General features: G+C 38.8%; 1 protein-coding gene and 1 non-coding gene across 4 annotated transcripts in view; one reads left to right on the top strand and one right to left on the bottom strand.

Annotated features, from left to right (window-relative positions):
• The window catches only part of AFG1L (AFG1 like ATPase), a 195,972-nt gene that overhangs the window by 136,565 nt on the left and 43,242 nt on the right, over window positions 1-16,165 (bottom strand). For all 3 annotated transcript variants that reach the window (XM_049654104.1, XM_049654106.1, XM_049654107.1), the window contains one exon: window positions 3,100-3,151. In XM_049654104.1, coding sequence (XP_049510061.1) covers window positions 3,100-3,151 — 52 coding nt within the window. The remainder of the gene's footprint in view (window positions 1-3,099; window positions 3,152-16,165) is intronic.
• Window positions 3,925-4,062, top strand: LOC125939216 (small nucleolar RNA SNORA70). Its single transcript, XR_007462969.1, has one exon. It is a non-coding gene; the product is annotated as a small nucleolar RNA SNORA70 (small nucleolar RNA).

Genomic DNA, 16,165 nt, shown 5'->3' with positions numbered 1-16,165 from the left:
ATTTTTCAGGGTGTGTGTGTGTACATATGTGTGCACACACACACACTCACATGTAGGTCAGAATGTAAAAATATTTTTTTACTGTAGGTTATGTTCAGAAAACATTTCTAGAGCCATCACAAGAGTCTGTAAGCTTTGGGTGAGCAAAGACTGTGTCTGCCTTTATTTACCACCACCATCTGCAGAAACAACACGGTGCCTGGCACACAGCAGACACTTGTCAAGTGAACGCAAGAATGAGGACAGATGTTGACAAAACGTGGGGAAGAAACCAACAATAAATTTTATCTACCTCACAATTTTGCTTTGGTCTCTGCAGCAGCCTAAATAGAACCTTGTATTTTTCTCAAGAGAAGACTCTTATAAAACCTAAAACCCTTTTAAGTTCTAACTTTCCAGCCTATATAGTTATGAAGCCAAAAAGGATTACTCAAGCGCTAGCCCCCCTTCCCCATGGTGCCCTTTTCACAGCCAATCTTCCTGCTAAAGGAGCTGGGGGTGGTGTCCTCCATCACTGCCCCAAGCCCAGAGTTTTGCTTCCCAACTCCTAATCCTAAAACCAGCCTGCCTTTTGACTGGTGAAATTATCAATGTGAAGCAGGTGAGGTTAAATCAGGAGGCAGCAGAAAAGGGACTGATAAACAAAAGCCTCCTTTGATTCTCTCCAAATGTACCAGGGAAATCAACAACCCGCCATCACCACTGCAGTCTGCTAGCCAGAGCTGAAACCCAAGAAAGCCAACTGCAGGGTAAGAATGAAGCCACAAAACACTCCTGGGGCATCAGTTAAGCATCCAACTTCGGCTCAGGTCATGATCTCGCATTCGTGAGTTTGAGCCCCACATCCAGCTCTGTGCTGACAGCTCAGAGCCTGGAGCTTGCTTCCAAATCTGTGACTCCCTCTCTCTCTGCCCCTCTACCAGTCATACTCTGTCTCTCAAAAAATAAATAAATTTAACATTAATAAAACATTTATATAAATATAACATTTAACATATTTATAAAAAATTTTATTAAAAAAAAACACTCCTATTGCAGCTTTTGGCTTCTGCAGGAGATGTGCTAATAAGCATTTTATTAGTGAAAATGAATGAAAATTACTGAATCAAATCTGCTGGGGCTCCCTGGATTGAGGATCCATCTGAGTCCGTCATCTCCACATGAGTAGAAAGAAGCATGCATGACAGAGCCTAGGGCAAGTGCAGAAATAAGGAAGGGAAGGGTGTGCTATGACACAGACCTCTCTTTGTCATGAGTCTCTCTGAAACTGAACACCTGTTTCCCAAGTCTAAAAAAAGGAAAATAGTAACAAAAAAGAGCTTGGGAGAGCATTCTGAGGCTATTCTCCCAGCCAGAGAACGCCCTCAAACTGAGAATTGACCTATCTTTTACTACCTGTTTTTGTAAGTATCCTAAACTAAACTGAGTATAGCCACCAAAATGTTCATCTTCCTTCCTATTTTAGAATTCCTTTCTCTTCCCCTCTCTACGCTATAAAGATGTTCTTAACCAAAGGTTGCCACACACCCAGCTCTGTGAACATCCCATGTTATCACATCTTCTCCAATTCCTTCAAGCACTCAGACGAATGACGCTTGTTATACCTCCCTTCAATTTGTTAGCATATGGCTGTATTTTCCAAACTAAAATCCAGTAACTTTTATAGGTTTTGGGGTTTTTTTTAAAAGCCCTTTTGCAGAAGTAGAAACAGTTGTGCTTTACTAACCATCTCCATTTATGGGTAAGTGGTTAAGGTAACAGGAGAAACAAAGATGTTGATTTTAGCAATGACTAAATGTGAAAGTGAAGGTATAGGAAGTAAATGTTCTCCAAAGAGGCAAAGAATAAGAGATGACCACAGAATGAGAACAGTACCCAAAGGTGTAGACACATAAAACTGTGGAATAAATTGCTTTGTAAATAAGCCTTTGGAATAAATTGCTTTCTAATTAAGAAATAAGCATATGCTATTCTTAAAAATACCAATTAGCCAATGAACTAAGAAAAAGAATAGCTTGGGGGCGCCTGGCTGGCCTGGTCAGAAGAGCGTACAACTCTTGATCTTGGGGCTGTGAGTTTAAGCCCCATGGTGAGTGTAGAGATCACTTTAAAATCTAAAAAAAAAAACAAAAAACAAAAACAAAATAGAATAGCTTGAACTTCTTTGACATTTTCCAAATCTGTAAGCTCCAAGAACTTGATGAATCTTAAAGGACAATCTCTTACCATCCACTTGTTTATGAACTCACCGATTCTTTTTCTTAAACTTGCTAAATCTCTAAGTGTAGAGCAGGTATTTACAGGCATTCATAAACAAATGGGAAGAGGGAGGACCCAGAAAAGAACAGTTGGATCTTTAAGGCACCATAACTACTTAGTCAACTCCTAATACTTTTCTGGTCCTAAAATTCTTATTAAGATAAAAACTTTTGCTACCATTTCCTCATAGCACAAATTTGTTATGGCTGTAGGGGAGCCTGAGGTTTATCAGTTGAGGAGCAAACCGATTTTGCTATATGTAAATGTGCATTTTGAGTAAGCCAATAAAAAAAATGATTGATAAGCATTAAGACCAAATAAAATAAGAGCCACCTTTATGACATCAATAAATGTGGGTAAACAGGGAAAGGTTTAGGACCAGGAGAAAAGAACTTGTTTGAAGGAAACAGAAGCCAAACAACAGACAATTTCACCAAGAACAAGTCAGAAAAGAAGCAGACATTCATTGATTAGTTAAATCTAGAAGGTAAGCAATAGCTCATAAGGTTTCCATGAAAAGGTAAGTCTTTGTGCCCAGTATGTAGATGTGGGAGACCAAGGAAACATAACCACTCATCCATTAAGAATAGGGGTGCCTAGGAGCGCCTGGTGACTCAGTCGGTTAAGCATCCGACTTCAGCTCAGGTCACTTCTCTATGAAAAGTGAAAGTGAAAACTAAGATAGCTCCCACCTCTCCCCTATCCTCTCCTCCTGTTTTACTTTGCCCCATCCTATTCCCTACCTGGTGGCAGACTGAGGGATGGAAATGGAAATATCCCTGGGCTAAAGCTGGGAAATTTCCTGTTTGGACCACTCAAAACTTATTTTAGCACACTTACCAACATCTCCATAAACATACAGGCCCCTTGGAGGTTTGCTCCTTGAAAACAGCTGTAAATTAAGAACAAATTATAAATCTCTAACATGGAAATAATTAAATATCACCATATACACAGTGTTCCTAACTATAACATATAGGAGTAAAACAGGCTATTATACATAATGAGTACAAAAAACTTAATGTAAAAGCTATGAAGCCCAACTTCCATTTTAATGTAGGAGGCAAGAATCACAGCAGCCCAGGACAAGGGCTGAAGTCACACAACTGGAGTTTACATCCCTTACATCATTTAATAACTATGCCGTCTTCCCCAAGTGGGCTCCCCAAACAACGACAGCCTAGCTCATTCCCAGCTAGCAAGAGAGCAGAGGAATTTTTCTGGAGACACTAAATAGTCTACAGAAAAGAAAAAGCCCAAAGGTACTTATGTGTGGACTTTTCCCAAAGAAATACCTGGTCCCTATTAGATCACCTCACAACAGAGCACCACCAATCAACCACCCTCTTATGATGGAGCCTTCGATCGGCTTGTCAGTACCTGAAAAGATGCTAAAATGAATTGACAACCAAGAATCAATAGAAACGTGAAAAGAAAAATGCCCAAGATGAAAGCTGGAGACCAGAGCAAGAGTACAGAGAGGATAAAAACTCAGAGGAAACAGAGACTACCTAGACAGCAAAAGGAAACTTCAAAATAAAACTGGAATCAGTATAATTAATATGCTGGGGAAAATGAGAAAAGCTTTTAAAACTGTAAAGCAAGAACAAAATGCAATTTTTAAAAAGGAACATTAAGAATGAAATTTAAAATATGGTAGCAGATCTGCAGCCAATTAAGTAAGTAGGCTGTGCTCTTTCCCTGTGGGGGCTCAGTATGCAATGGCTGCGAACAGTAGCCTCCTTGGTAGTGTATGCAGCCTGGTGATTGTATGGGTTGCCCTAAGGGACCTTGGAGACAGCCCTTTCCAGTGGACATTGATGTACGACCTCACCCCATCTCCAATCTAGGCTCCACCTGTAACCAAGCTGCAAAACAAGGAACATGTGATTGACGCCCCACACAAGGCCAAGTTCAAGTTCTCTGGCTGACAGAAGATGTCCCATTTCTAAGAAATGGGAATTTACTAAGTTTAATGTGGATGAATTTGAATTCATGGTAGTAGGAAAACAGCTCATCCCAGATGGCTGTGGGGTCAAATACATCCCTAATTATGGCCTCTTGGAAAAATGGCAGGCTCTGCACTCATGAGAAACTTGGCACTATACCTTCCCTATTCATGACTACCAATAAACCCTACTGCCTGTCTAAAAAATAAATACATAAATACATAAGTACATAAATACATAAATAAATAAAATATGGTAGCAGAGGGGCACCTGGCTGGCCCAGGCAGTGGAGCATGTGACTGTTAATCTTGGGGTTGTAAATTCAAGCCCCATGTTGGGTGTAAAGATTACTTTAAAAATACAAAGTCTTTAGGGGTGCCTAGGTGGCTTAGTTGGTTAAGCTTCTGACTCTTGATTTGGACTCAGAATATGATTTCATGGTTCGTGAGATCGAGTCCTGTATCGGGCTCTGTGCTGACAGCTCCAGAGCCTGCTTGGGATTCTCTATCTCCCTCTTTTGCTCTCCCCCTCCACCACTCTCTCTCTCAAAATAAACAAACATTTGTTAAAAAATGAAAATACAATAAACAGCAATAATAATAAATGGAAAATATAAGATTACTGGATTAATTCACCAGGGGGTCCAATGTCTGGCCAAAAAAAAAAAAAAAAAGGAATTCCAGAAAGGGAAAATAGAGGAGGAAGTTATCTAAGGAATAATACCAAGATTTTTCTCAGATCTGAAGGACTTCATTTCTAGATTTGGGAGGAAAGAGTAAGTGCCCAGCAGAGAGAGGGAAATAAAACCAATACCAAGTCATAACCCTGAAATTTTACACACCAGGGATAGAGGAAACATTCTACAAATGTCTGAGGTGGCCACTGGGGAGGGTGACAAAGGAGTAGGATAACAAGTCACAAACAACAGATAAAGACTTGAATAAGATTTGAGGGGCAACGATTTCCAATCTAATCGACCCTAAGTATCCATCAAGTATGAAAATGGAAAATTGACATTCCATACATAGAAGGTCTATTTTTTTAACGTTTATTTATTTTTGAGAGAGAGAGACAGAGTGTGAGCGGGGAAGTGGCAGAGAAAGAGGGAGACACAGAATCTGAAGCAGCCTCCAGGCTCCAAGCTGTCAGCACAGAACCCGACGTAGGGCTCAAACTCACAAACCATCAGATCATGACCTGAGCCCAAGACAGACACTTAACTGATTGAGCCACCCAGGTGCCCCCATACATAGCGGGTCTTAATAATATCCCCCTAACAGAAATAGGAACTCCTAGGCTCCAGGAAAGACAAAGGATCCTGTGAAGGAAGCCCTGGTGAGATAGAGAGTGGCTCCAGAAGCAGAGACACAAGCGGATGAAGAAAGCAATCAAGTCCAGATCAAAACAGGAGGATGGAGGGCTCCAAGGAAGAAACAAAATGCAACTTCTCTTTGCCTGATACTACTGTCAACCCAAATAACCATACTAAATTTTGTTCCACTTAGAAAAGTAACCTTTGAACTCTGCAAATTTCTAGATACCTGTGCAAAAAACCAAAGTAAGCAAGAGCAGAGAGAATTCAGGAAGGGTAAAAGCGGAAAGAGGCAAAGGTTATGCCTCTTAGAACAAACCAGAGCAGTCAGGATTTTGGCTGAGAACATACTCAAAGGCTAGATACAATCTAGTACATAATGGCTGTTGTTTTTTAGTCTGTGAGTTCACTCCAACATGTCTCAGAAACTTCTCTTGCTTTCCTGCCCCTCTCAGCCTTCTCTACAAATCCAGCCCCTGACTCTAGCATGCCCCTTCCCCACCATTTAGGCAAAAGGACGTTCTTTGCTTTGATTTTGCCAGCTGACTGCATTCCCTGTGTTCCTCTGCACATTAACTCTCAATCTATTCTTAAATCTCAGCTGAAAACAGATTCCATTCCTGCCAAAACCTCTTAATTTGTTTTGTTTTAAGATCTTATACGAGCCATTCTTGTACACTGGTTATGCTATTTTCAACTTGCCAGAAAAAAGCATTATGCTCTTAAATAATTTTAGAACAGCTTCAAATTGGAAAGCTTACATAGAACTTCATAATCTCTAAGTATAGTCTATGTATTAGAAATCTTTTGAAGGGCGCCTGGATGGCTCAGTCAATTAAGCGACAGACTCTTGATTTCGGCTCAGGTCATGATCTCATGGTTTGTGAGACAGAGCCCCCATCTGGCTCTGTGCTGACAGCATGGCGTTTGCTTAGGAGTCTCTTTCCCCACCCGCCTCTCCCTGCCCCTCCCCCATCTACCCTCTCTCTCAAAATAAATTTTAAAAAATCTTTTGAAAGCAATGCTCTGTATTAGCTAACTCCAAGGGTCATAGCAATTCATAATTCTTCATAACACACTTTGCGGGAATAGTCTAGGGTCTCTAGTACTATCCACATGAGATCACCAATATATGCTAAATAAATGAAGTTCGAGGCAAAAATTAAAGATTGGGAGGAAAAGATGACACAGAGAGAACTCAATGCTGCCAAAAAAAAAAGCCAGCATTTGGTCCTATCTTCTGTTTTACCCACTCAAACTCAACATATTTTGGAAAAAAACATTTTGGCAAATGTTATATTACACTATATATTACATACATATTTTTAAATTATATAATATGTATTAAATATACATATTATATTATAATTATAACATGTTAGATACCATCTACCTAAACAAAATATGCTCCAAGTATTTTCACTTTTCACTTTTTCAATTTTCTCCTAATATACTTTCAGTCATCCAAAAATTACTGAAATTATTTCAAGGGGTTTAAAAATCTATATATTTTTTTAAGGTTTTTTTAAATTTGTATTCATTTTGACAGAGAGACAGAGAGCATGTGCACAGGGGAGGGGCAGAGAGAGAGGGAGAGGTAGAATCCCAAGCAGGCTCCTTACTGCCAGCACAGAGCCCAATGTGGGGCTTGAACCTACGAACCGGAAGATCATGACCTCAGCCCAAAGCAAAAGTCGGATGCTCAACCAACTAAGCCACCCAGGCACCCCTAAAAATCTATAGTTCGGGGCACCTGGATGGTTCAGTCAGTAGAGCGTGTGACTCTTGATCTTGGAGTTGTAAGTTCAGTTTGAGCCCCAAGTAGAGATAGGGTGTAGAGATTAGTTAAAATCTCAAAAAAAATAAATAAATAAAAAGATAAAAATCTGTATTTTAAGGGGAAAATCAGAATCAAATGGTGAACAGTAAGACTATTTAGACTATAAAATGGGTCCTAAAGAAGTTTTAAAATTCCTTATTTATAGTAGTGAATTCACAGAAAGTAAGGTTCACAATTTTCTTCAAAACGACTTAGACAGAAACCCACATCATTTACATGCTCCTAATTTACATTTTTCTCACAATTTACCCTATTTTTCAGTTCCATTAAATTTCCTTTATGATGTTTTAATTTTTTTAAGTTTATTTTGAGACCACAGCATGAGTAGGGGAGGAGCGGGGCGGGGGGCGGGGGGGGGGGGGTTGCAGAAACAGAGAGAGAAAGACAGAATCCCAAGCAGTGTCCATGCTCTCAGCACAGACTCTAAAGTGGTGCTCCAACCCATGAACCTTCAGATCATGACCTGACCTCAGACTCTTAACCGACCTAGCCACCCAAGCACCCCTATAGTGTTTTAATTTCTATCATTTGTTCTTAGGTCTCAGAAAACTCCACCCTGCTATCATTCTTAGGTGCTGATATTCTCCTATTTGCTCCCCTCCCCTAACCATCTCCTCCCTCCAGCTCTGCACCCCAGGAGGCTAACCTTGCCGGCTGGCTGCTAGCTGGCATTAGCCCCTGTGACATACTACTTGCAGGAGATGGAAGAGAGGGAAGAAAGAAAAATCAGACCATTCCTTCCTGTTTCCTCCTGGCTTCATTGCTATGTCTCTGGCAGAGCTGAATCCCTTCAGGACCATCAATCAGGCCCTCATGCCACAGCTCCAGCCCACTCCAGGCTCCTCCTTACGCTCTCCATCTCGTTTGCTGTCTTAGGCCTGATTAAGTCATGACTAAGTCATCTTGATTCAGTCTTTATTTGAAACATCTGTTGTGAACGGTTTCCTGCCAGGACTCTGATACGTGCCCTATCCTTTAAATGCATACACTTAACACTAAACAAAGCCCTGAAACTCTGAAGATGAACAAGTTTCATTAGTGACCAGTTGTAAGATTTGCTATGTTACTTATATCTTCAGAAATTCATAAAGCAGGCTGACGACACCTTCTCCACTGGGCTTTTGATAAATCTCCAATGACACTATATATAGACTGTGCAGATGGTAAGTTTAAAGATGATGTTGTGGGGGGCGCACCTGGGTGGCTCAGTCGGTTGAGCTCTGACTTCAATTCGGGTCATGATCTCACGGTTCATGAGTTTGAGCCCCGCACTGTGCTCTCCACTGACAGTGCAGGGCCTGCTTCGGATCCTCTCTCTCCCTCTCTCTCTGCCCCTCCCCTCCCTCCCTCCCTCTCTCTCTCAAAAATAAAATAAACATTAAATTAAAAAAAAATAAAAAATAGGGGCACCTGGATGGCTCAGTTGGTTAAGCATCCGACTTTGGCTCAGGCCATGATCTCATGGTTTGTGGGTTCGAGCCCCACGTCGGGCTCTGTGCTGCCAGCTCAGAGCCTGGAGCCTGCTTCAGAGTCTGTGTTTCCCTCTCCCTCTGTCCCTCCCCTTGTTCATGTTCTGTCTCTCTCTGTCTCTCAAAAATAAATAAATGTTAACAAAAAAAATGTTTTTAATTAAAAATAAATAAAGATGATGTTGAAAGATAGTGGTAACCTATCATCTGCCTCTACTAAGCATAAAAGAGCAGAAGAATACTGGAAATGAGCCCCAAAGGGCTGTGTAAAAATGCTGGTTCTGCTACTTATTAGTTTTGTGACCCTGGATAAATAAGACTTATCAACTCAACAGCCTGCTGTTTCCTTATCTACTGAGTACAGGGCAGAGCACAGGGCGTTCCCACTAATTGCAAGGTCCATTCCCTCATGCTGAAGACTGCAAACTTTGTTTTACGGATTTCTGTTTCCATCAAAGCCTATGCACCAAAAAAAAAAAGAAGAAAGAAAGAAAGAAAGAAAGAAACATCGTATCATTTGAGACATCTCTAAGATCTGAGCACCAATGTGCACTCAAGCTATTTTATATCTATGTAAACCGTATGTTCAACAAATAAAGAATATATTCAAGAACATGTAGCCCAATTTCAAATATAGTCAATATGCTAAGCCATAAAGGAAACCTCAATAAGTTCCAAAGAATCACTTTAGTCCAACCATAATGAAATAAAATTAAAAATAAATGATGGAAGGATAGCTAAAAATAGAAAATCAACCTTCCCATCATGTTCACCCAGCCTTCGGAATATTGCTGAAACAGTCTGAAATCTCTCTAGAGTGCAGTTTCTCGCCAGTCCCTTCATATTGCCAGCAATTCCATTTCTCTGGTTAGTTCACTCTCTGTTTCTGCAGTGCTTCTCTGGAACCTTCTCAGCTCTCTTCAAGCTGAACTACACCTCCCCCATCACTTTCAGCAGATGTCTCCTACTTCTCCTTAGAGAGAAAACAGAAGGCATTGAGGTGGAACTCTTTCAACTTCCTATATGAAATTGCAATCCCACCCATATCGGCACCCATCCTTTCTTCTCTCCCTCCTGTGACAAAGTAAGAGGATTCCTCTTCCTATGCAACGTTCTCTCAATTTCTGGATCTCAGTCCTCACCCCCACCCCCACCACCTTTTCAGGAACCATGACCACCAAATTAAATGTTTCACTTCTCCTGTAATCCTTTTCATCAACATCTTTATAAAGGCCTTCCTGTGAATTCATTTTTACAATCTTTAAGTGTAATGTCTTACAAAGCAAGACATAAACCCAAAAACTATAATGGAAAAGGCAGAAAGACTTAAAGCAGTGAAATTAACCATTTCTGCTTGGGGGAAAAAAAATGCTAACAGTAAAAGACAAGGAAAAAAATCTTGCAATATTTATTAGAAACAAGAATTTATTTCCTTAGTAAACAGAGTTTTTATAAATCAGTAAGAAAAACAAATACAAATGGCTTAAACATTTGAAAGAGTACTTCTCATTCACAATAAAAGTGGTGTGATTTAACATAACAATGAAATATTGCCATGACAAAAATCTAGAAGTCTGAGAGAATACAGTGTTGTCAAAGATGTAGGGAGACAGGCAGGCTCATAAACTGGTAAGAATATGAACTGCTATAATCTTTTTTTTTTTCATAGCACAGTGAATTTTAACGTACTCCCCTTTGGGGAGGTCACACTGCACACTTTTGGAGGCACCCCATAGATGTCCAGCTTTCCATTTCTGGGCATTTATCCAAAGGAAATGAAAACACTAACTCAGACAGATATCTGCACCTCCATGTTCACTGTGGCACTATTTGCATGTGCCAAGACATGACAACAACCTAAGGGTATATGAATCGATGAACAGATAAAGAAAATGTGGTATATATTTACAATGGGATATTAGGCATAAAAAAAGAAGGAAATCTTGCCATTTGTGACAACATGAATGGACACTGAGGGCATTAAGCTAAGTGAAATAAATCAAGCAGAAAAAGACATGTACTGGGGTGCCTGGCTGGCCCAGTTGGAGGAGCATGCAAGTCTTGATCCTGGGATTGTGAGTTTGAGCCCCATGTTGGGTTTAGAGATTCCTTAAAATAAATAAACTTAGGGGCGCCTGGGTGGCTCAGTCAGTTGAGTATCCGACTTCGGCTCGGGTTGTGATCTTGCAGTTCATGAGTTCAAGCCCATCGTTGGGCTTGCTGCTTTCAGTGCATAGCCTGCTTCTGATCTTCTGTCCCCCTCTTCCTCTGTCCCTCCCCTGCTCACATGCTGTCTCTCAAAAAATAAAGAAAACATTAAAAATATTTAAAAATAAATAAACTTCAAAAAAATAAAAGAAAAAGATATATATTGAATGATACCACTTATCTGTGGAATCTAAAAAACAAAACAAAACAAAACAAAAAATCTCACAGAACTCTCTAGTCACAGAGCATTCTTAAGTTTAGGAGACCTGCTGTAATAACTTAAATCAAAAGGGAGGATTAGGAAAAGCAGGTGTTAAAAGAGTGTCATCAAAATTTTTCAAAACAATACAGCTAAACTGCCAACTGTCCAATGAAAAATGTGCTGATAGCACCAATGTTTGGGGTCCTGCCTGTGATGTACTCCAAACTGCTAAATTCAGTAGAAATTTGTGTTTTAAAGTTTATATACAGTATATAAAAGCCCATTTACACCCATAGAATCTTTTGAACATGGGGCTTACATTGTAAGAAGTAAATATCCAATCATTATTCTACCAAAATTTTATGAGACATAATCAAATTCAAAGTGTGAATCCAAACACACACAGAGTTAAAAGGATATTTAGGGGACAACTGAAGAAATTTTAACATGGGCTTCATATTTAGGGTTACCAGAGAAAATACAGGATGGCCAGTTAAATATGAGTTTCAGATTAACATCAAATATTTTTTTAGTATATATTATGTCCCAAATATTACAAGAGACATACATACACTAAAGAAGTATTATTTATCTGAAATTTACATTTAACCAGACATCCTGTATTTTTATTTGCTAAATCAGGCAACCCTATTTTAGATAATACTATTATACCAGTGTTAAATTTCTTGGGTATGATACTGGTAATATAGTTATTCAGGAGAATATCCTTGTTAGGAAATACATATGATGTTTTTAAGGGTCAAGGGTTATTATGTTGCATCTTTCAGGTAATTAAAGAAAAAACAAAAAGAAAAAAACATATAATTTAGAGAGAAAAAAACAAACGTGGCAAATTGTTAACATTCATAGACTTAAGTATTGTTGAAAATTTTTGTAATGGTTACTTATTTTTAAGAGAGAGAGAGAGAGCATGAGTGGGGTAGGGGCAGAGAGAAGTAGGTACAGAGGATCCAAAGTGGAATAGAGGATCTGAGCAGGCTCTGTGCTGACAGCAGAGAGCCCGATGTGGGGCTCAAACCCGTGAACAGAACTGTGAGATCATGATCTGAGCCCAAGTTGGATGCTTAACCGAGACACCCAGGTGCTCCAAAATTTTTCAAAATAAAAAGCTGGGGAAAAAAATGTGGTGACTAATAACTAAATTGTTTTTACTCCCCGCCCCCCCCCCTTTGGTGAAATGCTTTTACTTTTGAATTCAGTCTAAAATTATTCCAAAAGTATCTGCATATTTACATTTTAGACAACTGCTTTCAAAACTGTTACCAAAACTATTCCTTTAACTGCGGCAAAGTAAACATTTGTTTTCCTCATTCTGAATATTTTGATTTAATCATTTTAACTTATGTTTTGTTCCTTATGTTAAAAATTCTAGCATTAAAAAGTAATCCGAGGTGATTTTCACCAAAGTTATAAATTGAAATAGCATGTCCTCCACCTTTCCGGGTTACTCCCCACCTGCTACTCCAGCATAATTTCCATTAGGACAATTAGATAATAAGGGTGGTGCTTTAAAATAAAAAGGGTTGTTTTCAATTTGTTTAAAATGCAGGAATACTACTTTTCCCGTTTCTCCCCACTCCCCTCATCATTCCATTATTATCTCCAAAAATGATAGAATCAGAGACAATGATTCCAGCTGGAATGCTGGGCATAATTACATCTTTTAAAAACTAGCATTATATCATTCTCAACATAGACCACTTTCTGATAAAAGTAGATCACTTCAGGTTTCTAAGGAGATCTTTAAAAACTAAAAGAATGAACTATATGTTAGCACCCATAAAGGCTCTTTAAATGAAAATCTTTTTTAAAATGCCTTCAGTTGAATTGCAGAAGAACCCTCCTAACCTAAAGTACACCAATTTGTTCAGTTTACTCCTATAATTAAGCCTATTTATGTACCTAAATAGCAAATATGTATGGGGGGGCGGGGAGGGGGGTGAGCTTAAACCTCTAGAACAACTAGGATAAGAAATGGCTCTATTTTTTATTATAACATAGTTTGAGGATGCAAATGACTTTTTAATGCCTCATGCATTCAAGCAACAAGCATTTTTAAGTGTCTACATGTGCCACTGGGAAACAAATGACGGCAGGTAATTTCTTCAGCAAATCTACACTGTCCGCTCACTCCTAACTGGTACTCTGATTCTAACTGGCTTGGACAAAGCTATACTAGGTGTGATCTATTCCGGTCCACTACTAGTTCAGAGGGATATCCAAGACACAAGCATAATTCTCAAACCAACCTGGAATTCATTTAAAAAAAAAAAAAATGTGAAAAATATCCCTTGGTCTGAATATCCCTGGTTGAAGTTCTGAATTTGAAGAATTAAAGTGACCTTCCAGGCTTCTCCTGGATTATCAAAAACTGATGCTAAGGTGGGAATGAGAATACAAACACATCCACAGAGACACATATGGATATAGAAACTCACAGAGACACCAACACTCACACAGACACATGGATAGACTGATAGCCTATCATTCAGAATTATCAGAGAATTGACAATCAGAGAATTGTCTTCTGAATCTTCAATGATGGCTTTGTCATTCATTTTTCATTTATTCTGCAAACAAGGATTAAGGACTGAGCACCTACTTTGTGCCAGGCAGTGAGCTAGGCTCTGCAGACCCAGAAGATTCAGAAAACAAAGTATTTACTAAAGGAATATGTGGTCACCAGGTGGGCAATATGAGAGGTGCTAAACAAAAGAAGATGAGATGTAGCATTGGCAGACTCCAAGGCAAGAGAAGGTCCTAGTCTTGCCCAAGGTGCTTCAAATAGTTTGTCACAGCTGGTGCTTTAATGGCAGAGAATTAAAACAGATGAGGCTGGCTAGAAGCAGGGACCAGGTTCTCAAGGACCCTGTAGAACACACTAATGTGTCTGTACTTTTCCCCAAGGGCATCAAGAACCCTAAATGGGAGAATGGTATAATCAGATTATGTGTTAGAAATATTGTTCTTGAATGACTAAAGAAGATGTGGTATATATATACAACGGAATATTACTCAGCAATCAAAAAGAATGAAATCTTGCCATTTGCAACAATGCGGATGGAACTAGAGTGTATTATGCTAAGCAAAATTAGTCAAAGAAAGACATCATATGATTTCACTTATATGTAGAATTTAAGAAACAAAAAGGTGAACATAGGGGAAGGGAAGTAAAAATAATATAAAAACGGAGAGGGAGACAAACCATAAGAGACTCTTAAATACACAGAACAAACTGAGGGTTGCTGGTGGGGTGTTTAGTGAGGGGATGGGCTAACTGGGCAATGGCCATTAAGGAGAGCACTTGTTGGGATAAGCACTGAGTGTTATATGTGAGTGATGAATCACTAAATTCTATTCCTGAAAACATTATTACACTATATGTTAACTAACTTGGATTTAAATTTAAAAAAAAAAAAAGAAAAGAAAAAAAAAAAAAGCAAGAAAACACTTGGCTCATTATTTCCCCAGTACTTGAAATGGGCACATTATTTGAAAAAGACAAAACATTACCAAACATAAGATAAGATTAAATCAACATTAAATGAACACATAACTACAGGGGTGCATGGGTGGCTCAGTCAGTTAAGCGTCTGACTTCGGCTCAGGTCATGATCTCGCGGTTCATGGGTTTGAGCCCCCCATCGGGCTCTGCGCTGACAGCTCAGAGCCTGGAGTCTGCTTCAGATTCTGTGCCTCCCTCTCTCTCTGCCCTGCCCCCATTTGCTCTCTCTCTCTCTCTCTCTCAAAAATAAACATTAAAAAAATAAATAAATAAAAATGAATACCTAACTACATATATAGAACTCAGAAACATCTGGCACTCATGAAAAAGATTTAAGCCAAGACAATTCAGCTTATGGAACTTCAGAAAGAGAAAAAAATTTCCATTGCTAAAAAGTCTATAGTACTTTCTAGGCCTTTCTGAGCTATGTGCTAATAGTTCCCCTTCTTTAGTCTATTTGTAAGAAGCAAATGATGAAACAGTAGAGTCTAAAATTACATCATCAAGTTGTAATTTCCCCAAAATGATTTTTAAATTGTATTTTTAAAGTTTCTTCTAATGTTTATTTATTTTTGAGAGACAGAGACAGAGCATGAGCAGGGGAGGGGTAGAGAGAGAGGGAGACCCAGAATCTGAAGCAGACTCCAGGCTCTCAGCTGTCAACACAGAGCCCAACACAGGGCTCCAACCCACGAATCGTGAAATCATGACCTGAACCAAAGTCGGATGCTCAACCGACCAAGCCACCCAGGTGCCCCTAAAAATGATTTTAAGAAATCTGTTGAAATATCTAACAATTACACTTAAAATATTTTTACTATAGAATATAATAAATAGGATAAATTGGATAAAATATTGAATAGCTAGTTACCTACCACCCAACTTTTTCAAATCTTTATATTTTAACATATTTATCCCAAAATTTAAGATACAATATCAGACACAACTGAAGCCTCCCTTTGTATCCTATTTCCTCAGAGAAAACATCCCCATGTTACGCAACATTCCATTTTAGAAATACATTCTGATTTATTTATCCAGTTTTGTGGCATCTGCTAGTTATCCCCACAAGACAGACTCTTCATCCATTTTTCTACTGAGGTGTTTTTTCTTCTGTTTTTGATAGTTCTTTATGCAATCTAGATAACAATCCACAATCAATTATTTTTAATGCAAGTATTTTCTCCCAGTCTGTGTTCTGCCTTTTCACCTTTTCTACGTCACTTTTTCTCAGCTAAAAGTTTTAAATTTTAGTATAGTCAAATGTATCCATCTTTATCTTCATAATTTAGGTTTTCCTATCTTATATAGGAAATTTTTACTATTCCCAGGTTCATAAAGATATTCCTTTATATTTTCTTCAAGAAGTTTAAGACATTAATTCTATGTAATTTATGTTT

The sequence above is a fragment of the Panthera uncia genome (assembly GCF_023721935.1).
Source record: "Panthera uncia isolate 11264 chromosome B2 unlocalized genomic scaffold, Puncia_PCG_1.0 HiC_scaffold_24, whole genome shotgun sequence".
NCBI classification, from domain to species: domain Eukaryota; kingdom Metazoa; phylum Chordata; class Mammalia; order Carnivora; family Felidae; genus Panthera; species Panthera uncia.
The sequence above is the reverse complement of the archived record's forward strand: the minus strand, read 5'-3'. Positions and strand labels throughout refer to the sequence as shown.